This window comes from Hemicordylus capensis, chromosome 11, assembly GCF_027244095.1.
Source record: "Hemicordylus capensis ecotype Gifberg chromosome 11, rHemCap1.1.pri, whole genome shotgun sequence".
NCBI classification, from domain to species: domain Eukaryota; kingdom Metazoa; phylum Chordata; class Lepidosauria; order Squamata; family Cordylidae; genus Hemicordylus; species Hemicordylus capensis.
In genome coordinates, this window is record NC_069667.1 from 2,937,102 (window position 1) to 2,961,218 (window position 24,117).

Consider the following 24,117-nt stretch of genomic DNA (forward strand, 5'->3'; position numbering starts at 1 on the left):
AATATTGTTGCCCTGGAGCTCTGGACTGCTGCAGGCAGCTGCCTGTATCTTCCTCACTTTGTGTGTAGAGCCCATGTGGACCTTTGATCTTGTGTCTGAGCTGACAGCATAGGACAAACCCCACCAGGAGCTGCAGGAAGCTCTTACTGCCTTCTCTTGGCAGACACGATCAGGCTGTTCTTCCAGTCACCTGCCAGGCCCCTGGGGCTGTGCAGCTGTTCAACTTGTAGCAGCACAAATACTTGTAAATTATCTTTTTCAAACACTGGAGGGGGGGGGGGGTTAATTTCATAATCTGTCTAAATAAAAGCTTCCTGTTACCAGGTAACCAAACGTAACTACCGGGTTTATCTTTGAACATACCTTAGCAACCAGTTTATTGCAGACAGGCCAACTTAACTCTTCCATGAACACCCTGAGTTATGAGCTGTAGATGTAGAAAGGCTGTGATCCAGAGGATTTTGCAGAATCAGGCGTACACAAAGTGTGATGGAGATACAAGCACAACAAGCCAGCAGAGCACAACTGTCTGTCCTTGAGAGAGAAAGATCTGACACCAGGCGCACTAACAAAGCAGTAGTCTGTATATTGCTGTCAGCATTATCCTAAATGGAAGATTGCAGATAAAAACCCAAGTACAGAAAACTAGTTCTCAAAAGAACAGAAGTAGCCTGGCCACCTCTCCTCTTACCCATTTTCATGAGCCCTTTTCCAGGAGTTTATGATGAAGAGTATCTAGATTCATTATCAAGAGTCATCAGCAATTGATGGAAGATTGTACAGCAGTTCCCCATCTCTCCTTCTGAGAAACAGAACCTTGAGGAACTCTGCTGACGAGTAGCAATAGGCTACTGTATGCAGAAGCTCTTTCCTGATATATCCAAGTTAAAAATCTGTTAAGTACTTGGTACCATTAGAAGTATTGTCACTTTCAGCAACTTTAAAATACAACAACTAATCAAATCAAATCTTTGTTACGGTCATCTGACCAGCAACCCCCCCCCCCACAAAACTAATTGTTCAGTTTGCCATAGCTTCCTTGGTTATGGAATTCCCTCCACAAAGAACATGAGACATGGGGACATTCATTAGCCAAAAGGGATAAGCAAACGCCCTGAGAAGCAGAGAGTTTTTCACCCCGCTTGCTCTATTTCTAGTGCTTTTGTGCCATAGATATAACGGCCAAGAAACTGAGCTATGGATCAAGAAGTCCCCAGTTTGAATCTTGCCTCTTGCATGCAGCGCACTAGGTGGCCTTAGGCAAGCTCCCTCTCTCAGCCACAGCCCTTATCCACAATGCAGGGACGGTAATGCTCACCTTGCAGGGTTGTTGCAAAGAGAACTACCAGATGACACACATGAAGCCCTTTAAGTGCTATACAGATGCCAAGCATGATTAAATACAAAACCCAAACTGGCGAAAGGACATTGCGGAGAGAGGACGTAGGAGCAGAAGCCTCTGCCCATATTGCTCCTTTGACTGGGTTGTGACAGTGCGGCCTGCATTGCTCCTGCCAGCACCCCTCTCTGTTGTGCATGCGTGCAGGGGGCCCTCAGGACCCAGCTGTGCCAAATCAGCAGTTCCAACGCCTGAAAAGCTACTCAAGCACACGCAACAAATATTTGGGATATTTGCTGCATGCCAGGAACAAGCAAGCATGCCAATAACCGATTAATCTGACAGTATCCAATTTGAAATTATGAACCCCGGTAATAACATTCCACATTAGCACTGTTCAGGAATAAAGCAACATGACAAATCCCAGACCACCACCATGGAAGTCCTGGCACACCATCTTTCTAAAATGTGATGCTCATTTTTCCAGCTTTGTGTCAACAGGTCTGAGGGTTAAATGTTCGCTTAGGTATGCGTAATATTGGCACTATCAACAGAGAGGTTCTCACAACCTGCCCCTGAAGGCAGCTCCTCTATGGGCATTCCAGCCTTATTCTCTCATTTGAGACTCTGATTAAGCCATCAGCATCATCTTGGGTAGAGCTTTGGCTGAGTTGGCTGGTGGGTCAAGATCTCGCTCTCTTTACGTACAATCAGCTACTAAATAGGTATGTAGTTGCAACAGCCTGGATGGAACGAGAACTTAAACCACACACAACTAAATGTTTTCATGAAAATGCAGAACACTACAGATGTAACCAAATATTGGAATTTAACCTTAACATAGAGGCTTCCTCTGCTCCCCACTCTGGACACATTCATAACCTATAGAAAGCCAAATGATCTTCATCCCTTTGCTTAAAAACTGGGATTTATAACATCTAATTTGGGCCCCATCCCCCAGCTTGAATGAGTTCTGCCAAGAACTCCAAAGACCCCAGAGGCTGCTTTGGCTAAAGTGGCCATGCATGCCGAGACACTGAACTGTAATTCACCAAGACAAGCATTGCTTATTGTCAATGCTGACCAATTAAAAATGGGGTGGGGATTTACTTTTAGGGTAAGTAATTCGCAGTAGAGTGTTTTAAAACTCCTCTATCTGAAGGCTGTATTAACTGCTACAATTGCATTAGCTTGTTGAAACAGAGAAGGAACACTTCAGGGAATAGCTAGTGGTGGGGTATAGTTGCAGCTCTGTCTGAAAACAGAGAGCCATCATTGCTTACCAAGAGTGAAACACCTACATACAAGAGCAAATAGTGACATTAGGGAAACAAAGTCACTCATCAGTCACAAGATTACCTACTACTACTACTACTACAAATATTTATATACCTGATGAGACAGGGTAAGATGTAGATGAAACCCTGTGGATTTTTATTTTTTTTTAAACCCCAATTTCCCCAATTCAGTAGAACTACATATTTCAGTTCCTTCTCTGATCAAGAGGTTGAAATGGTCATATTAGAAGAAACTCTAATGGAAGGGGTGCCTTGCTGACCCATGTAAGAATGCATACACTGTAAAACAAACTAAAGATTTACCAGAGGATGGATAATTCTTCCAACCAAAACAGTCTCCTTCAGAAGCTGGCATGGAGCACCATCAGGCACTGACCCAATGAATCTTTCCATTTATTTATAGTATCTTCCAATGACTGGAAAAACCCTTCTCCAAATAATCAAGGAATTTGTACCACAAAGTTCATGCTTTATTTAAAATAAATTGTTCTATTTAGAAATCTGAAAGTGGCGGCTTACTGCATGGTCCTTTTTCTGAGCATGTGTCTTACCTTTTTTTGATGGGCATCTCATTTGATAGACATCTGCTCAGGTCTGGTCCTTTCATTTGTATATTTAACTCTTTTCTTCACCACACTTCTTACTCCTTTCACTTTATGCACTTCTCATGTCTAATCAAGACCAAATTATTTCATTGATATTTCAAAGAGATGCCCTTTCCTCATTTGATTTTACAAAAGAAAGTGTATGGAAAGGATTGTTAAGCATCATGGAACAGAGTTGGTTTATCTGTAACCAACGCTGCAATTTTCCTTGGATGTACCTGTATTCAGCATTTTGATCACTGCAGGAAGTTCCACTTTGTTGATTCTCTTGAATGTCAAACTATTTCATTCTCTCAGGTTTGTTCATTAAAAAAAACATGTACATTCATGGTTTTATGGCAGCCATAAGCACAAACATTTTACAATAAAAATATTTTATAGAATACTTAAGTTTTAAGGCTGTATTTCAAGTAAGTTTAAAAACCTGTGAAAATATTTGTAATGCTCACTTTTTTTCCTTTTGGGCTCAAAGGTCTACAAATGCTTCTAGCAAGGTAGTTAGACCAAGAAGGTATTATTTCTGTATATTCTATGCCTTCCCTTAAGACAGGGATTCTCAAACATGGGTCCCCAGATGTTGTGGGACTACAACACCCATCATCCCTGGCCACAGGCTTGTGGCCACTGTGGCCAGGGATGATGAGAGTTGTAGGTCCACATCTGGGGACCCAAGTATGAAAATCCTTGCCTCAAGACTTTTCACAAAGAGCTTTCAATCATCCTCAAGGGACTTCCTGGTCCACAGAGTAGTTTATTAAAGGCTCCAGCATTTTGAAAAAATCTATGTTGGGGGGGGACGTGAAAACAGCTAAGGCTACTGGACAAACTGGCAAGTGCCAAATGAATGACTCAACAGTTTGTCTTCTTAACTGGCTCATTTGCACATGCCAGAAATATGTGATCACAACTCGGTTTGTTTGTTTTGCTATCGACCATCAGAAAGGAGATGTCCTGCTATAAGGGGAAGCAAGTAGAGAGACCTGTTTCATATCAAGAAGTTCAGCCTGACTTCCGACTCAACCAAAATGCTCCTTGGCTCCTCTCTTTTTTGTATTTGTTACAAGACCAGGATCGTGAGATGTTTGTAATGCCGCCATGAAAGTAACACACCAGAACTCTTTCCACTGTCTCACCATGTCATAACTGAAATGCCAGCTGCTTTTAGGATGGTTATTCAGACACAATGGGATAGATGGCCATCTTCAAGTGAGGATTCTGCATGAAAGTAATTCACACAGCCGCTAAGCCCCCTGTATAGTTTGCCCAACAAGGGTATCTGCATCCCTATGCAGGGAAACGTAAACCATTTATTGTCCTACACACATCGCCCTCTGGCTCAAGAACACCATTTCCATTTGCACATCTTTGTCACAGGTGCATAGCTACTATGTAGTTCGAGAACCTTTGCCAGAAACCTGCTGCCTCTTCCAAGTGGGCACACCTGAAAAAGTCTCAGCAGGCTGCGAGGACCAAGGGACTAGAGAAATATACAGTTGTGCCTTCACAGTTTTATTTTGCAGTTGCAAATAGCCACTGAAACTGGCTATGGAAGAATAAATAAATAAAGGAACTTTGAATGCAGCCATTTGGAAACACGCATCATCAGAATTCTGTAGTAGGCTGCTGTGCCTCATTATTGCCCGCAACTCGTTGTTTTAAAACTGGACATAAGGTCAAATATTTCCCCTTTGAAATAAAAAAGATTGGCCTAGGTCAACTATTTTCACCTTTGGCAAGACATGTTAAATATACCCAGATACCTCCACTTAAAATTATAAAACGTAGGAAAAAAATGGTCTAGTCGTATACAGTAACAAAACACAAACTGATTAAGCACTTCAGTCCGTTCCAAAATACTTCTGTCCAAAGTGTGTTGGTGCAACAGGATGAACTTCTGTTGTTAAAATTGTGATATCTGGGAACTCCTGGATTATTGATTTGGCACCTTAAAGAGCGAAAAGAGGACATAGTTGAAGCCAGCATTTCAGCAACCTGCGTCTCCTGCACTGCCCTCCACTGTGAGCTCTTGTTTTATTCCTCTCCGCACCTGCCTCCCTTTGCCTTTAGATCAAACCTGTCTCACGTGCAGAGTCTTCAACCAATCATCGTATTTCTCTGCATGCTGAGTAGCAGCAATTCCTGCTGGCATCAACTCTTTAAGTTGTCTCAGAAGAAACATTTCTTCTGAGAAAAAAGTCTGAGAAGATACATTTCCTTCCCCAGTGCCTTGTAAATTACGCTGCTGCATTACATATAATGATCTAGAGGCCAGACAAACTTCTATAAGTTATGGTTAGCCGAAGGCTACTGATCCACCTGCAACGTGCATAAGATTGTATGAGCAGTCTCATGGGAATCTCTAAAGAATCTACCTTTACTTGTCACCAGAGGAGAATTGCTTGGAATCCCAGATTTCCATCCGTCAATACATTACAACACTAATCAACCATAAGAGGTCACTGCTGAATTAAAGACAGACCCAGGGCTGACCTATTATTTCATACGAATACAAGCAGCTTAAGCTCAGAATTTGGAATCCTGTTAATGTCAGTTGCCTTTAAAAGAGTCTATATAAGTAGTATGTGCCAGTAACTCGTCTGGATGGGTTTGAAATTGTCAAGGAAGACAGCTTCTGTGCCTTCCACATAAATGCTTAATTTATACATTTTATTCTGGATACAGAATATTTGTATTTTTTCTTAACAAGTAAACAACTGTCGAAATACCTCTGACTCCAAGCAGAGGAGCAGATTTTCACATGAAAGCACAGCCGCAGCCTTCCCTTTACTGACCTAAAACCATGTCCGGTCAAGCTTATTAGGAAGCAGCTTTACAGTAACGGTGTCACATGACTACTACTCACAAGTAGCATGCCATTGTCCACTATGCATTAAATACATCCTCCTTTAGCTTACCATGGGGTGTAGAGAATAGACTCAGCAGGATTATGACGCTGGGCTGGACGCCGTGTTCTATAAGAACCTTTACAGCCTCAATCACAGTGTTGCCAGTGCCTGAAAAGAAGAGGAGACATGATCCTAGTGCCTTTCCAAATTGGGTGAAAAATCCCTCACGGTGGACAGCAACTGTTCTGCTGTCAGGCTGGTTTCAGAGTGACTCACACTGTATTTAACATTTCTTATCCGCCAACTAGTACTGCTTGCCATGTTGTGAACATCCAACGTGTGATGAACACTTTGAGTAATTCATTGCCAGGGAAGTCCAGTGAGCCCGTTTCAGAACAGAGGAGCAGCCACAGGCTTATGCCTCTATTCAAAACGTGCATCTTAAGACCAATCCCATTAGAATCTGTTGGGCACGTTTAGATTGGAAGGCCGAGTCTCCCGCTAACGTCTTCACCGGCCCGTGATGCGTTTTCCAAGCATTTATTTACAGTTTCATTCTGTCAGTTTCCGCACACCCTCCTTGCTGGCTTCCAGGTGACATTCCCTTTACATCATTCGACACATCACCATGCTGCAGTCCAGCAGTAGCTCTTCTTAATGAGCCAGGGGGACACCAAAGGGGGCAGCTTGGAAGGAAACTCTCTCTCCCGCCCAAGGGCTACACTGCCTGCCAGCTAGCCGTTCATCAGGTCAACTGTGCAGTTCTACCAGCGGATGAACGGTCAGCTGGCAAGCAGTGTGGCTCTCAGGCAGGGCGGAAGAGATAGGGAGATGGATCCATCTCCCCACCCAAGCCGCCTCCTTTGGTGCTCCCCTGCCTGGCTAGGAGGTGTTGCTAGTGCTACAGGCACAATGTGCTATCCACTAATGGAGTGCTGTTATGGTCCACGTGGGCAAACCTTGAGCAATCTTGTGTAGCTCAGTGCAAGCCAGTGACAGAGCGGCTTTCTGACCACATGTGGCTTAGGGTTTCAAAAAGATATTTAAGGCACTCACTTAGGATGGGGTACATGAGGAGAACTTTCCTCCTGTAGATATCTGGTGGAAATTTTGCATAGTACACTTTGGCTCTCTGGGTCTCTTCATCACTTTGTATCAGAATCTTCCCTATTCGGATGGATCTGCAGCAGTCCCGCAAGCCTTGTTCCATGGCCTCTCCTCCATTTAGGGAAAGAAAAACAGGAGAGAGGAGGTTCTATGTTAAGGCATGGCAAACTCCGCTTCCAGGAATATACTGAGACCGGGGCCCACCATTCACCCTGAGAGAGAGAGAGATCCTCTATGAAGGATTCACTCTTCATATTTCCAGTTGAATGACTTTGGTGATATTTGGATAGTAGAAGACAATCGAGGTCTCAGTATCCAAAAGCATCTGATGCCATCCAAGAAAAGCTTGGCTGTGGAAGGCAAGCACAGGGCCATCAAGGGAAGCAACAATCTACAGCCTTGTGGCAAACGGTGGACATACACCCTTCTTGTACATCCTCTTCCATGGGCATGAAAAGCCAAGGAGGGGTGGGTCAAAACTGGCTCTTGGAAGGGGCACATGGGACAAAGCATTCGCTTTGTTCTTCTCATACTGTGCAATCCCTTAAGTTATTTTCTTTACTATAATTAAGTAATTTACATAGTAGTTATTTGTTGGATGCATCTATTTTCAATCTGGATGCAACCTTGCTGGAAACAGTAATATTTTGCATTGTACTGACATAAAGAACAAAACACTGACAAAACACACTATTTTAAGACAGGACCTACCACTTCTCATTATACTGACTCCGCAGTTTCCCTTTTCAAATTTCACCCCTTCATACTTGTACCCTGTTGAAAAACCACACAACCAGTAACCAAACAATGACTTCTTTTGAACCTCAATTTAATGTCCTCTTTCAAGACGGGCAACAGAAGGCCTACTAGCCACTAAGCCAGGAACACTTTTTATGCAATTCATGGACATGTTCAAATGTTCAAAATCACATTTCTGTAGTTTTGGTTGTTTAAATTTCTACCCTTTATAGCTGTGCAGAGAGTGTAAGACACAATAGCAGTGGCAATTATCACCCAATTTCTAAGTCAAATGTTTTACTATTTAGTAGAAGCTGCTGTGCAATTTTGCACACTTGGAGCTGGCAATAGCAAGGCTCTGAGTCACTCCAGCAAGCAGGAAGGGAAACTCCACTCAGCGAAAGCGCAATTTTTGTACTTCCCCAAATGATCCTGTCCTCTTTCAGGGTGTTCACAAATGACTTCATCCTTGTGGAGAAAGCATAGCTACCACTAAGCAGGAAGGCCCTCTAAAGGGTCAATTTGAATGATGTATTACTAACAGGAGGAGAAGCCACAAAAACCACTCATGAAGATGCTACTTGCAACATGCATCACACAGATCACAGCTGGGGCTCAGATCCCTGCCCCAAATGGAACTCTGACAACAGCAAGATCAGTCTATCAGATAAAGAGGTCCAGAAGAAAGGGGCGTTAAAGTAGCACTGCAGGGAAGGCAGCTGTACGAGTCGGGCTAAACTGCAAGGAGTGGCAAGAGAGCGTCTTGTCACTCCTCAAAAGCATCGCTGCATCTATGCTGTGCTCATGAAAGAATGAAGCCGGGGGAGCTGCCACTCTTGAAATCTTACCCATCTATGGGTAGTTTGCTACAGGCGGGCCAAATTACCATGCAGCTGCTTGGCTGAAGCACACCACCATTCAAGAGCTATAAGGCACTTCAAAGCATCCCGGGTCCTCCCCGTGCAGTCTCTTGGTTATCCTCAGCACCCTGTGAACTCAGGGGCTCAATCCACCTCCCCCCTGACTGTCTCGCTGCGACTCCACACACAGGCCTGGGCAGTGCTTAGCAGGCCCAGTGCAGGATGGGCACCACTACATTGGGCTTGGCAAGTCGCAAGTTGTGCAGGCCTCACACGGTATTATCTCCCTAAGAAAAATCATTCTGGAGAAGTCCCACACTTGCAAAGCTTTTCCATATCAGCAGCAGCATAGGAACCTAGGAAGCTGCCATATACTGAGTCAGACCACAGATCCATCTCGCTCAGTACACAGACTGGCAATGGCTTCTCCAAAGTTGCAGGCAGGACTCTCTCTCAGCCCTATCTTGGAAATACTGCCAGGGAGGGAACTGGGAACCTCAGATGCTCTTTCCAGAACATCTCCATCCCCTGAGGGGAATATGCTCACACATCAAGTCTCCCATTCATATTCAACCACGGTGGACCCTGCTTAGCTAAGGAGACAAGTCATGCTTGCTGCCACAAGACCAGCTCTTTTCCGTGCCGTGTCAACTGGACCACAAACTACCTATCCATTTCAGTCTCCCACAATGTCTTTGCTCAACCCACCCCCAGCAACCCATGTGCTCCCCATTACCTGTTGGAGTGGTCACTGTGCATTCTGTGAATGGCAGCTGATTCAAGCCCTCTTCAACCACAAGTCTGATCTATCAAAACAGAGGACGAGAAAGGGGAGGGAGAAGAGAGGAGCCACCACAATTAGGATCCAGGTTCAGGAAAATGTTCCAGCATGAGCATGCCACTGCAGCTTCTTTCACACCTTGACTAGAAGAACCAAACCTTCAGCCTCCCTCCCACATACCTGAGGACTGCTCAGAAATAAGACCAATGGACTTTGCTCTGCCATCTGCACCACCTACCAATCATTCAACATGAAAGTTAAAGTTGTGCCAGTAAAGCAAAATCCCTCCGATCCAAAAGGCTACTTCAGACACTCCGGGCTCTACCAAATCATAGTGAGAGTAATCGTTTCTGCACGTCCTTCTGCTTAAGGACTAGCTGTCACTCGAGCACGCAGAGCTACTGTGCAATTGGCCGGCAGAGGCGTTCCTGTGAACAGCACCACCACGCCTGTCAAATCCCCGCAGCACAAGTCACCTTTCCAGACTGCCAACTGCACTGTGCCTTCACTAGTCTGGCTCAACTCCCTCAATAAGGCAAGGGGACAGTCAGACAAGGACAACATCCACTGGGGGCCATTCCCTGAAGATTCTTCCCTGCCTGCATTGCCACGTCTTCTTCTACGCAGCCAAGAAACACAGCATAATGTACTGTTTTGTTCCCCTTGTCCTTTGAGACGCTCCAAAGTCAACATGCACGGAACAGCCAACATTCATTTATGTGAATATCTTGATAACTCAAGGCTGAGAGTTTCAACAAGATTTCAATTGCTTTTCACAGGAAGTTATGAGTATCTACTAAGGGTCATTTCATAGATGACCCTCTTCCACGTAGCAAAAGAAAATATGCACACCTGTATACACCATCATGCCTGAAGGTTGGTTTTGTTTTAAACTGTGGTTATACATATTAGTAACATGTGGCATCTTCACATGACAGTGTATAGTCTGAAGCACAGGATGCAACCACTTTGCTGAAACTTAACAGGTGAGGATCTGGTCAGTCCAGATCAGAGATGGGAGACTGCTTGAGAGTTTTATTTACACTATCATGAGTTCCATGGAAGAAAGGCAGGAGAGAAATGCAGTAAGTCTTACTCTCTCTCTCCACCCCACTCTCTATCTCTCCCACTCCCACTCCCACACATACGTACGTGTGGTGTGTGTGTGTATCGGAACAATCAAACCTTGGTTGAAAAACAAAGCCAGCCAACATTTAATTTAGGGTATTAGCAACTCAATCCTAACCATGTTTAATTGGAAGAAGGTCTAACTCATTTCCAAGGTTAACGTGCATAGTGTTTCAGCAAAAGAATGCTGAAATCTTAACATGCCTGTTAGTGGTTATTTGCAAATTTACTATAGGTTTGTAAAAAACTGAACTTCTTGCCAAACAGGATGACTGTGGTATAATACTACTACTAATGCACAAGACACAAACACAAAAAAGGATTAACTTACCAACCGATCGGCAGAAAATACAAAGTCACCCCGACTGGCCGTTCTGGAGAGAGGAAGAAAGAAAATAATACACAATTTTATCAAGATCAACTTAAGTTCGTCTGATCCACCTGAAATAACCATATAAGGTACTCTGGACACAAGGTCTAGGATGATAATATTTCAGATAATATGTGGATTTAGAAACACACACATTCAGTTCATGGTTTTTCATTTTAAAATGTCTTAAGGGAATCTCAGTACAAAAGGTGGTTTCATTTTATGACAGTTACCAGGGCAAACAGAGTTTTTAAAAACAAACATTGACAGATGTTGGACGTATCAACAGGAGCACGTGAAGAGGGGAATCTTTGTGTTTTTATGCAGGCAGTTCCAAACACATCTTGGATCCAGATTAAAGTGGAATCATTCCAAGATTACAGGCATAGATAATTCCATTGTGCTGTTAATGTTCAGGTTTGAACTCTGACCTGGCAGATCTTAACAAGGAATATCTGGGTTGCAGTTAGACACTGGAAACTCATCTTGCCCAGCTATTAGGGAGTAGCTTGTGAAGGTCTTACAGGTATCTACAAATACACTTTCCAGCTGGCCAGGGGTGAGTGCCCCCAACCCCCTGGTGAGCAGGACACCCAGCACCTTTTTGAGAAAGCAAGGAACAGCAGGATTCCTTTCGGAGCAGGAGGAGAAGCCCCCCCCCCCCCCCGTTTCTTGCCCTCACCATTCTCCCAGTGCAAGTGAGAGAAGACCTGCTTCTCTCCCGAGACCTCTGCCTGTGTGTCAGGAAAGATTCGAGGGAAGAGGGGGGATTGGTGGTGACCACAAATCATGGCTGGCTAAATTTGTGGGTCTTGATATTGCCACGATGGACAGCTTGTTGGATAAAATTTAGCAAAGAAATGGAAAATTATATTATCAGGCTTTCAAGCCAATTGCAAACACACCACAGAGCTGCAAGTGCAAAGAGAGAAAGAGCACACCGAGGGAAGGTGCGGGTGGGGAAAACTGCAAAAAAGCTGCAAGGCAGAGAAAGTTGCCTGCCCAGTAGCCGAGGCTCTTGGGGTTGAAGTGGGACTCAGTGGTGAGGGAGAGGAACCTAGGCCAACTCAGGTTGGATGGAACAAGTTGGGCAGGATTTGGGAGCAATGAAGCAAGGAGAGGGGGTTAACCCTTCCCTTTCCCTCCCTGCTTGCTTCCCCACCCCACCGCCACCCCTAATGCTGTCTACAAGCCATGGGGCTCCCAAGTCACCATCTCCCATTCCTCCTAGTACCATCTATTCTCCTCACCCATGTTGCTGTCCTCCTTCACATGCCTGACAGCCCCAATTCTGCTTTGCCTGGCAATTTGTGCAGCAGCAAGTCAACACTGTCTTCTAGAACAGGATACTGAAATAAGGCACGCAAGCAAACTGGCACACCACTCTTGAAATGCAGGCTGTACTTAAGGTGCACACACCACTGATATGTAGCTGGAAAGGGAAGCAAACGCTTTCAGAAGGCGAGCTGAGAGATGCTAGTTGCAATAAAGTGGATCGGTTTCCGTTTAAGTTGACATTTCAAAACATTAGAAAGGACAAGTGTTAAGATAACCATAACAACTCATCTACCTTTAATTAGATGGCCTTACTGTATTACACATTTTGGCAGTCATTTTGTGTCATGGTTTTCCCTGTTTAAAGCTACAATCTTATGCACAGCATTAAGATTCTGTACTGCCAGAAGTTAGTCCTGTTTCCTGAATACTCCAAGATAAAATGTTCCTTTAAAGCCAATTCTGGGTTCAGAGGTATTGTGCACCTTGACTTTTCTTGCACTTAAAATCAAGCATTCCAGACTAGCGTGAAACATGCCAGAACCATGCCAACAAACAGGAAGGATTCTCACCACAGTTTACAAAGACAACAAAATAAACAAATACCTTAATTGTTCACTTTGCGTCATAACCCCAAGGCTGTTCCCCCCACCCCTCCACTGGCTTATCTAGGCAGTCAAGTTGAACTTAGAAAATACTTTCTCTGGCCAGATTCTAGAGTTACAGTCCCATTCCACTGCGGACACATCAAGGCGTCCTGTGACACCATAAAGATTAACCAATTTATTGTAGCATAAGCTTTTGTGAACCAGAGGCTACATTCCCAGGATGTCAGATACTTTTCTAGCAGCTGCCCAGCCAATATAATTTGATAAAAGTATTCCAATGGAATTGTCATAGTGGGGAAAAACTAGCTGCTTGGTTATTTGAAAGAATCACCTTATTTATTTATTGTTAAATTTATATACCGCCTTTCATTAAAACAATCCCAAGGCGGTTTACAGCAAAATTTAAAAACAAGATTGTAAAAAAGACATAATTAAAATATTAAGCTAAAAATATAAAACAAATCTGATCAAAAATTTAAAACAAAAGCATAAAAGCAATACAGAGTACAAAGAGCAGCAGCAGAGACAATCAAATAAAAGTCTGGGTAAAAAGCCAAGATTTTACACTCTTTCTAAAAACTGTGATGGAGTCCGAGGAGCGAATAGCCACCGGGAGAGCCTTCCAGAGTCTGGGGGCAGCAACAGAGAAGGCCCTGTCCCGTGTGCACGACAACCGAGCCTCCCTCATTGTCGGCACCCAGAGCAGAGCCCCCTCAGATGACCTCGTCAAGCAGGCAGCAACCCTTGGGAGCAGGTGGTCCCTCAGGTATCCCAGGCCCAAACACGATGAGAAGTATTGGAGAGAAGAATTATGGAGGAAATGTGCCAGCTACAAGATTACAAATATGTACATTGATACATTGTATGAATATATGACACGTACAGAATCAAGGAGGTAAAGTATAGTTGTGCCATCGAATCGGTGTCGACTCCTAGTGACCACAGAGCCCTGTGGTTGTGTTTGGTAGGATACAGGAGGGGGTTGCCATTGCCTTCTCCTGCACAGTAGGAGATGATGCCTTTCAGCATCTTCCTAGATTGCTGCTGCCCGATATAGGTGTTTTCCATAGTCTGGGACAGGGATTCTCAACATTGGGTCCCCAAATGTTATTGTACTTCAACTCCCATAATCCCCAACTGAAGGCTACTGGGGCTGGGGATTATGGGAATTGAAGTTCAATAACATCTGGGGACCCAACGTTGAGAATCCCTCATCTAGGAAACCCACCAGCAGGGATTCGAACCAGCAACCTCTTGCTTCCTAGGAGACACTGCATTAAAATGTGGGATAGTTTTCTTTTCTTTACAACTGAATTATGGTCAAGTTTTTCCCACATACTTTGATAACATTTGGTAGGAGCGCAGGTGTGTGCACGTGCATGTATGCAAGCACGCACACACGTGCAGATTTTGTCTGCTCGCTCTTCCTGGAGTAAAACATTCTTTGGAAAGGTCACCCTAATGGTTCCATCCATACCCTGGCAAGGGAGGGCTGGCATGTCCCCCATTCTGATGAGCCAATGGTGCCAGTGTTTAGGGTCAGGTTATATAGTCAGATAGCCATTCAAGACCATCCACAGTTCTCTACACAATGCCAGCCATGAGATTGTTTTATAACAGAAACTCACTGCTCGGAGCTGCTTCTATGGAAACCAGTTCTCAAGCCCAACTGTCTCCAAATCCTTTTTTCATCATAAACTGCAGCACTGCCAGAATTAGCCTGTGCTAGAAATGAATGTTTTACGAGAAGACTGTATATCTTCCATAATAAGCTCAGCAGACAGCTGTAAACAAGGGACATGTGCAACATTCAGCTCTTAAAGGAGACTCCTGCAGTCCACTGAGCAACTCAAATTCTGTGCCCCCTAAACTGCTGCTGTGGTCGAAGACCTGTAAGTAAAAACACAGCAAATTGCCACCAGTGCCAAGGAGGAGCAGCATCACAACTTTTCACTTTCTCCTCTCCTATGCAGAACCCCAAGGGAAAAGCCCAAGTCCCAGGGATTACTGCTCCATTAGTAAGGCCAAGGCTTGCAGAGGCCATTACACTAGCAAGAGGGAACATGGCCCTTGGGAAGTTAAAGCTTCCCAAGGCAGCCACGAAGAGTTCTTCACCAGACACACAGAAAACAACAGCTTCAGAGGGCAACTGAGATAGAAAAGAGGACTTGTGGAGAGTGGGGGAGAAGTACATTCCACTCTCCCTGCTACAGCGCTGCTGCTCGGATGCAACTTGGAGCCCCCCCCCCTCGCCTGTATCAAAGGGAGCCCCCCCACCCAGAGATCAGACCACAGATCTGTTAGAAGTGAGAGTCCTAAAGCATGGCTCTTAGCACCGCAGTAACCTTTTATGGCCACTAGAGGCATGAGGAGTTGTGTTAATTAGGGGTGTGCACAAAACGCATTTTACATTCTGTTCTGAGCTTGGAACGGAACACAAAATACACAAATTGTTCTGTTGGAACAACTGGGGAAGCCGGTTGGTCCAATGGAGCGACCCCGGTCCGTCAGAATGCACAAACCCCATTCCGAGCACAATTTTGGATTCCAAAATGGCACTCAGAACGGGGTCAGAATGTTCCGCCTCAGAGCAAGTCATTCCATTCTGAGCTCAGAACAGCACCCCCCCCCCGTGTGTTCTGTTCTGAGCTCGGAACAGTCAAAACAGCCCATCTGGGGGTAGAACATTCGAACCTCGGAACGTTCTGCACACCACTAACGTTAATAGGTCTCTCTTGGGTCAGTTTCTCCTCACATCCCTCAAGAAGGTCTCCCCTTTTTAACGTTTTAGTGTATTTTATTGTGCTATTTGTTATTATTTTGAGCCGACTGGAGCCCCGTGGAAAGAAGAAAGGGTACATTTCTTAAATCAACCTCCCACATTATGCTTTGTCCGACCCTGGCAAAGGTCCCTGTAAGGCAGGGCTCCTGCAGATGTTGGCCTACAATTCCCATAATCCCTGGCTACTGGCCACTGGATCTGGGGATTATGGGAGTTGTAGTCCAAAAACAGCTGGGGGGGGTTATGTTGATCAGGCCTGCTGTAAGGCAACTTCCCCATCACCACTACTGTTCCCCTACAGCATTCAGGAGAGAGTGTTAGGTGCATTTTAAGGGGCTCCCTTGATTGACAGAGAACCCCGCTGAGGCCTAATAGACCTGAACAGTGTTCTGTGAGAAGCATGCATGATAGAACATGCTCTAGACCAGGGTTTCTCAATGTGTGGGTCCCCAGATGTTATTGGACTTCAACTCCCATAATCCTCAGCCCCAGAGAAACCCTGCTCTAGACTATTCTGCAGTATGTTCAGTTTTCTGCAGTTTTTGAAAAAAAACTGTGTTAGGGTTCATTTTGGGAGGCGTTCCACAGCATGGCAGAACCGCAGGAAGCGCCCTCTGCCCAGCAGCCATCTGCCTAACCTCCGCAGCTAAGGACACCTAGAGAAGGGCCTCCAATTATCACCTTAGTGGCTTGGCAGATGCTTTTTATTTCTTGCTAGCATTCTGCAGAAAGCACTCAAGGATCACTTACAACTCTGCAGCCTTGTCATCATGCCAAGTTCAGGATGAAGTACAGTTCTTCGATTTGTCATCAGTCCAGGAGAGGTTTTAATGAACCAAATTTATGAGTTTCCAGTGTCTAACAAAATTATATTTTGTGCAGTGTTACTGGGAATGTGTTCATTCATAAGCATCCAGGCTAAACGATTTTTTGTTTAAAGAGACAGTTATTTATAAGATCATCACCCCCATCTAAATAAAGTAAGAACAGAACAGGAACTTTCCTGGACACCACACCACACAGGCTGGGGTCTAAAGAACTATTTTAAAACACACGCAAGAATTTAGGCATGCCCAGTGGAATGCTTGGCCTTTTCTTTAAACCACGTCATGTTAAACTGCTTTTTATAACCCCCTTTGTTTTAGAAGCAGCTGGCCATGTGGCACCAAGGGCTGCTGTTTAAGACACACAAGCTCAAACTTCCATGAGCGCGCAGAACTACGGTAGTTATGTGGATCTTTAGGTGCTGGCCAGAGCGCCCTTATTCACTAGCACAGGGTTCTCCAACTTGATTCCCCAGATGAAATGATGAGAGCTGAAGACCAACAACATCTGGGCACATAAGTCTGAGAAGCCCTGTGCTAGCAGTAGCTGCAGTCTAATGGCTACAACTCCCCTCAGCTGTCTGATCTGGCGTGAAAAAATTTCAGGCAGGCTATCTACAGGGGCATCACTCTATAAGACATTAGTTGCATTTAATTCCCTTGGAGTCAAAAGGAGTTTAGTTAGCAATGACTAATTCATCCAACTGAACTCAATAAGTGAATTATGCATTTTGTCAAGAAGTGCTTTCCTTTTGTCTGCCCTGAATCTACTGCAAATCAACTTCTTAGAATAACCCAAGCGCTCAACTTATGAATGAAGCATAAAGAAGATTCGGTTTGGGTTATTATGGAGGATGTGTCATCCTGGTTTCCCTCTTCATCTCACTCCAAGAATCCAGGTTTATTTTATTTGTACCTGAGCAAGAAACATGTACACCAATAGCTTATACTAGTAAAGGCTAGATCACTCCTCAAATTGTTTTTTTCTCACTTCACAAAATGTGGGAACATGCTTCCTTAATGACAAGACCCCAACAAAGTGGGTGGCAGCTGGAAATCACAGGAACATGCCTCTGGCCGAAGACAAGTTTCTTTGTCAACAGCTGCATGTGCTTTTGGTGCCTGTTTGATATTCTGCATCACATATTCATTTAGCACTAATCTAGTACATTAAAATGGATTTTACAAAAGACATATGCCCCAAAATATAAATGTTGCATTCTGAACAAGAAGGAATTAGATTAAGACTCCGAGAACAGGATTTTTGGAATGGAAATACTGACACTGCCCAAGGCAGCGTGACACCACTGGGTGCGTCTATAATAAATGTGCGATGTCAGAGAAGGCAAGCAGCAGTTCTTCTTGCCCTGGAGGACGCAACTAATCATGGAACCATCTTATTGCTAGCTGCATGTAAATATAGCTTCTCACCAGACACTATGTGCTGTACGTCTCAGTATGTATCTCTAAGATCACAAACTAACCACAGGCAGCTTAGAAAGTAGCTATTGCAAGAGCTTATGAATAAAGTAACCCCTGCTAACTGGGCAAAGAGGCACCTTTTTAACGTGGTGATTCTCTTTATTTAGCAGGGGGAGAGTAACTGGCCCTATCCACCCCCAGCACAGCATCCCTCCAGTGGCTGTTGCTGGTGTCTATCTTATGTTTCTTTTTAGATTGTCAGCCTTTTGGGAACAGGGAGCCATCTTATTTATTGATTATTTCTCTGTGTAAACCGCTTTGGATACTTTTGTTGAAAAGCAGTATATAAATATTTGTTGTTGTGACTCAAAATGGTTGTGACTCAAAACAAGGAGAGTGTCACCCTCTGCAGTTTTGCCAATTCTTTTAACTGATCAATTTGCATCAATTTTATGAAAGATTTTTCCACAAAAGTCTGGCCAATCATCTCAGCAGCATTACCTGCAAACAAGAGTCCTCCTCATATTCTAACCCACAATTGTTCCCCAATTTATTCAGCAACCTGAAACTAGGGACGGAAGAAAGAAGCTGTGACAGGAAGGAGGGGAAAGGCAAGTGGAAGCAGGGAAAAAAAAGAAACGGTCATACAAGAACATCATAACAAAGAAGATGACAGAGAGAGGATCCACAGAGAGTCACCAGGGACTACACCATGGCATTATTGTTGCAGCAAGTCGGTGAAATAAAGACGATATCTGGGGTGCCACACCTGTTACACACCATTATTTGCTCAACACTGAGTGCAGAATTATGCAAGTTACCATGTTAGCGTACAATCCTCCTTAGCCATATTTTCACCTAAAAGATTCTTGTTCTCACGTGTTCACAGGGCAACGGATTGTAACTTGCTGTTACAAAGATGAGTGAACAAATAAATCTGTTATGGCTTCAGGCGCTGGAACTCTCCCTCCAGGGAGGCCCAGAGATGCCTGGTTTCATTGCTATTCAGAAAGCATGTCAGAACCTTATTTCAAAAGACTTAAGTACACCTGTTGCACTTTAATAGATGTGATTTGATGGACAGATTTATGTGCCTTTGGATTTAACTGCTTATTTATTGGATGTGGATTTTAAATACATATCTAAAGTAATACTATGTATTTTTCATTATTGCTAAGCGGATATTGTGATTTGAATTATTTTAGAGCATCTAATACAGATACCTCACATCAAATAAATCATATTTATGCTGACTGCAGGCATAGTTCATTGCAAAGTACTAGCAGCACTGCTATTCCCTAAATGCACATATTGAAATCAGTCCACCATTTCAATGGGCTTCATTTCCAAGCATGCATTTTTGGATCACAGCTGCAAAGCAGTTCAGCAAATATACATCCCTATCTCAAAGGTACCACTTTGGCAAGAAGTGTCATTTACTTTGCCAAAGGTTGTCAACAGAAACAGGGTTTATCTGTTCCCTCTTTTGGAGAAGGTTTTAGAGTCTTGGAACCTCAAGACTCTCCTGTTTTCACAGACTTTTAATTAGAATTTTAATAATTTTTAAAACTTGTTTTAATATATATTTTATTCTATTGTTTTTCTTGTCACGTACTTTAATCTGTAACTTTTAAGTATTTTAAATTTTGTACACAGCCTAGAGATATACATATCAGGCAGTATAGAAATCAGATAGATAGACAGACAGACAGACAGGAAAGGCTCTTGAGCTACTGAAGGAAAAGCAACCTGGCTTCCAACCAAAGTTATCTGCTTATGATGTAGCTATCTTGGCAAACCTCAGACACCTGCCTCAGCCGAACTGTGTATGAATCTTATTTTTATCTTCAAAGTGCTAAACCAGAGTCTTTCCGAAGGAGATATACAGCTGGCACAACTGCTTCCTGAAGTGGAGAGCAGGTGAGTTCCTCTATGCCTCCACTGTGACAAAGGATGCTCCACAGAGGTCTGTATGCACAATAGCCCAACATAACCCATTTTTGTTTGAGTTGGCGGAGGGAGGAAAGGGGAGAAGCTCACCAAGCAGATAAACATGCAATCCAGACCTTAGGATATCACTATAAACAATGCACGTATGTGGGAGGATCCTTATCTTGCATTCCTGTTGTTACCCAGCAACTAGATGAGGGACAACTGAGAGCCACTCAAGTCTACAAGTCCCCCCAGCACCTTGTTCAACCCAAGCCTCACCTGAAGCAAAGCACTACGGATGGGCATTGAACCGGATCGGAGGCCCTTTATGGTTCCGCTGGTTCCAAGGCGAGTGGGGGGGGGATAACTTTAAGGGTGGGAGAAGGTGCACTTACCCCTCCCACTGCTTCCCCCCACCACCCGGCATACCATTGTAAATTGGTCTGGCGGGGCAGCAGTGCAACTCCCTGCCGCCCCATCCCCTCGTCGGACTGGAAATAAGCAGAGGTGCCTGGCGTGCATGCACATGTCACGCTTGCTCCTCGTGTGCACGTGCCCAGCGTGGGCCAGGTACTTCTGCATTTTTCCGGTCTGATGAAGGGACGGGGTGACAGGGAGGTATGCTGCTGCCCCGCCAGACCAGTTTACAGTGCAGCGCCAGCGGGGGAAAGCAGCAGGAGAGGTAAGTGCACCCCCTGCCTTCAAATTTCCCCACGCCAGTTCTATGCACATCCCTACAAAGCACTTCTAAGGATGCAATGATGCCTCTATATGAAGAGTGAAAGAGAGAGAGATTGTTGATCAACGCTGTGCCCCAATTACCATTTGGTTCACTAAAAGATGGTCCCTGCTCTTTTGCCAGAGGAGAGACGGTCTTGTGGTAGCAAGCATGACTTGTCCCCTTTGCTAAGCAGGGACCACCATGGTTTGCATCTGGATGGGAGACTACATGTGAGCACTGCAAGACATTTCCCCGAGGGGATGGAGCCGCTCTGGGAAGAGCCCCTGCCTGCAGAAGGTTCCGAGTTCCTTCCCTGGCAGCATCTCCAAGACAGGGCTGAGAGAAATTCCTGCCTGAAACCTTGGAGAAGCCGCTGCCAGTCTGTATGGACAATACTGAGCACGATGGACCAAGGGTCTGACTCAGTATATATGGCAGCTCCCGATGTTCCTATGCCTGCCCACAAGATGCAGAATGGATGACACAGCCTCTTCCTTCAGACAAGGTTCAGACTAGACTCAGAGAGATGCTGGGCCAGCCCTCGCTCACCTCATGTCAGTCTTATTCATCCATATTACCTCGCAGCCTGCCATGAATATTACAGCTCTCTGCATCCACCCAGCAGGGCAAGAAATTGTTTCCAAAACCAAGCAAGTGGAGGCAGGATGACTTGTCTCCAGGCCATCTTTGTATGACAAAACCAGCCCTGGGGGCCAGCCAAGGACAGTGAGACAGCAGAGCTGGACATTCAGCTCCCCATTCACCCAACCCAAGCACAGGCTGGAACTAAAACCATCACTCCAGCCCTCCGACTTGCTCTTTCTCCATGGAACTCTTTGGGGAAATGCCCCTTTACATTCACCCTTCATAGTTTTAAGGACACCACTCCATCGCCTGCCTTGCATCCAAACCAAACTGGGTGCAGAGGACGCTAGCATTCCTTGCAGTGCCCAAAGACCTAGATAGCCACTAGCAGTTACCAGCTAACTTCACACAACACATTTCAAGTCTTCACACACATCCCCATACTTCTGATAGGGCCAAGGGCTGCGACGGAGAGAGAGAGGCCAGCCCGCCTAACCCAAGCCCAATGGTTATCTTTGACCATTTTTGGAAGGGCGGTATAGAAATCGAATTAACAACAACGGTGACCAGGGACTTCCCAGCTCACCCTCCCAGCCCTGCAAGCCCAGCCCCAGCCCCACCATCCTCCCAACCCAGCAGAGCACAAGGTGCCTCCCCTTCTCACCCCAAACGTAGCAACTTACTGCTTCAGCCTGGCCTCCCAAGTTTTTTATTGAATTATTATTTTTAAAGCAGTCTAACTGGTTTTAAATGGCTCCGGGTTGTTTCAAAGTTGTGTTGCTATTGTTGTGAGCAGGGTGCTTCCAACCACGGGGTTGGCTCTGCTTGTGTCTTTTAAACGGGCTGTGCACCGCCCAGCGCCTTCGGATGGGGGCGGTCGAGAAATGTAATCACATCACATGCAAGTTTGTAACCTGTATTAATTTCATGCTGGTCTCTGACCGTAATAAAGGATGGCTTGATTGAGAAATGCCATCAATCCGTCAACCAGCAAGCAAGCTTATAGCAGCCCCGCTGAGGAGGAGGAGGAGGCGCCCTCGCTGCCACCGGGGAAAGGCAACACCCCCACCCACCCAGGAACTTTGCAAGGGGGTGGGGGTGCCCCTGGCACTGGGATCCAGCAGACCCCCCCCCGCCTCGGGGATGAATCCCGAAGCCACACCGCCTGCCCCGCGGCTGCCTTTCAGCCACCGCCAGGCCAGTCACAGGGCTCCCTTCCCAGCAGCCCCTCGCTGGCCCCGAATCCACCGACAGACCGGGACTCGGGAGGGAGGGAGGGATGCAAGGAGACACGGGGGATCCCCCCACCCTCGCCACCCCCAGGAGCCCCCCCTTCTCCTCCTCCAGCGGCGGCCCCGCCTCAGCCTGGCCACGTGGCGGGAGGCTCCTCCTCGGCCAGTCCCGGGGGAGGGGGAGAAGGGGAGCGCTCGCCACATGCCCAGAGGCGCCCTCGTCGGCCCGGCTCGCTGACCTGTCCCGGATGATGGTCTGCAGCTCCCGGATCTGGTCGTTCATGGGCAGCAGCTTGAGCGAGGTGGCGGCCGCCGGCAAAGGGAGCGCAGCAGCAGGCGGCGGCGGCGGCGGCCCCGAGCCCGGGGGCGACAGGGGGGCCGCCGCCGCGTCTGGGGAGTGGAGGTTGGCCGAGCAGTAGCGGCCCTCGCCGCTCCCGTCCAGGCTGGGGCTGCTCCCGCCGCCGCCGGGCTCGGCGAAGCGGAGATGCCGGGAGCCGCTGCCTCCGCCGCCGCCTCCTGCCGCCACCACCCCGCCGCCCACCTCCGGCTGCTCAGAGGAGGAGGAAGCGACGGCGGCGGCTGAGCCCACCCGCTGGTTGTGGCAGGGCATGACGGTCTCCATGCGCTGGGGCGGCCCTCGCCGCCTGCCTCCCTGCCCGCTCCTCCGGCGTCCCTCCCTCAGCCCACGCGCTGCAGCCCGGCGTTCTCCGGCGGGCCTGGCGCCGGCCGCAGCCCGCCCTCCGCCGCGACCATTGGCCGCCGGCCGTGCCCCTCACCGCGCGCGGCCAACCGGGCCTCGGCCACCACCCCCCGACCTCTCTCCCCGCCCACCCCCGACAGCGCGGCTCCTTGCCCCGCCCCCGCTCGGAAAGGCGAGAGCGCGCGAGTCTAGAGGGAGGAGGAGGCGCGGGCCGGCTTGGCCTGTCATGCCGCCGCCCTCTCCGGGCCCCGCGGCCCCGGATTTCCCAGCCCCGTGGGCCTCGCTGCTGCCGCCGCCCTTCCAGGGGGCTTGCTTGGGGGAGAGGCGGCGCTCTGTGAAAGGCCGAGAGGCAGGAGGACGCTGAGGGGAAGCTCGCCCCAGGCCAAACTACACTTCCCAGGAGGCTTTGCGGGCAGTTCCAGAGAGATTGAAGTCCCCTACAGAGGGCCTTCCGTCTCGGTGGTTGTAGGCCGAGGCGCTCCCGCTGCGGCTAGACTACAACTCCCATCACCCACTGCCACGATGGGAATTGTAGCCCGACAACAGCTAACGGGGCTGTCCTTTGCTACCTGAGCAAAGAAACAGGTCCTATCCAGTCCCAGCACAGCATTCCTCCAGTGGCTGATGCAGGTGTCTTATCTTCTGTGTATTTTTTTAGATTGTGAGCCTTTCAGGGACAGGGAGTCATCTTTATTTATATCTATGTAAACCATGTTGGGGGCATCTCCTGCTTGTGGGCTTCCTTCCCAGAGGCATCTGGTGGGCCACTATGGGAAGCACAATCTTGCACTGGGCGGCCCTGTGCTCTGATCCAGCAGGTTTCTCCCAAAATTCTTACCCACGATAAATGCTTGGATCCCCCATGTTCAGAGGAAGTCTAGCTCTGAAAACCTCCTGCTGGAGAGCATCAGAGGAGAATTGCCCTCAGGCCCTGGGTCTGCACTTCCCATTGCGGCCCTGCCAG

General features: G+C 46.7%; 1 protein-coding gene across 1 annotated transcript; it reads right to left on the reverse strand.

Annotated features, from left to right (window-relative positions):
* Window positions 1-4,730: 4,730 nt before the first annotated feature.
* On the reverse strand, window positions 4,731-23,271 carry UPRT (uracil phosphoribosyltransferase homolog). The gene is made up of 7 exons (XM_053273385.1): window positions 22,693-23,271; window positions 11,034-11,076; window positions 9,530-9,599; window positions 7,907-7,969; window positions 7,145-7,306; window positions 6,158-6,256; window positions 4,731-5,187 (listed from the first exon to the last, which is right to left on the reverse strand). The coding sequence occupies exons 1-7, from the start codon at window positions 23,073-23,075 to the stop codon at window positions 5,081-5,083; spliced, it is 927 nt and encodes a 308-aa protein (XP_053129360.1). The 5' UTR covers window positions 23,076-23,271; the 3' UTR covers window positions 4,731-5,080.
* Window positions 23,272-24,117: the final 846 nt, after the last annotated feature.

Coding starts and splice junctions, on each gene's coding strand:
- UPRT (XM_053273385.1), bottom strand. CDS start 23,075: ATGGAGACCGTCATGCCCTGCCACAACCAGCGGGTGGGCTCAGCCGCC. Junction 7,970..9,529: donor CACAGTGACCACTCCAACAG/GTAATGGGGAGC, acceptor GTTTTTCAACAG/GGTACAAGTATGAAGGGGTG. Junction 5,188..6,157: donor TCTATTCTCTACACCCCATG/GTAAGCTAAAGG, acceptor TCGCTCTTTAAG/GTGCCAAATCAATAATCCAG.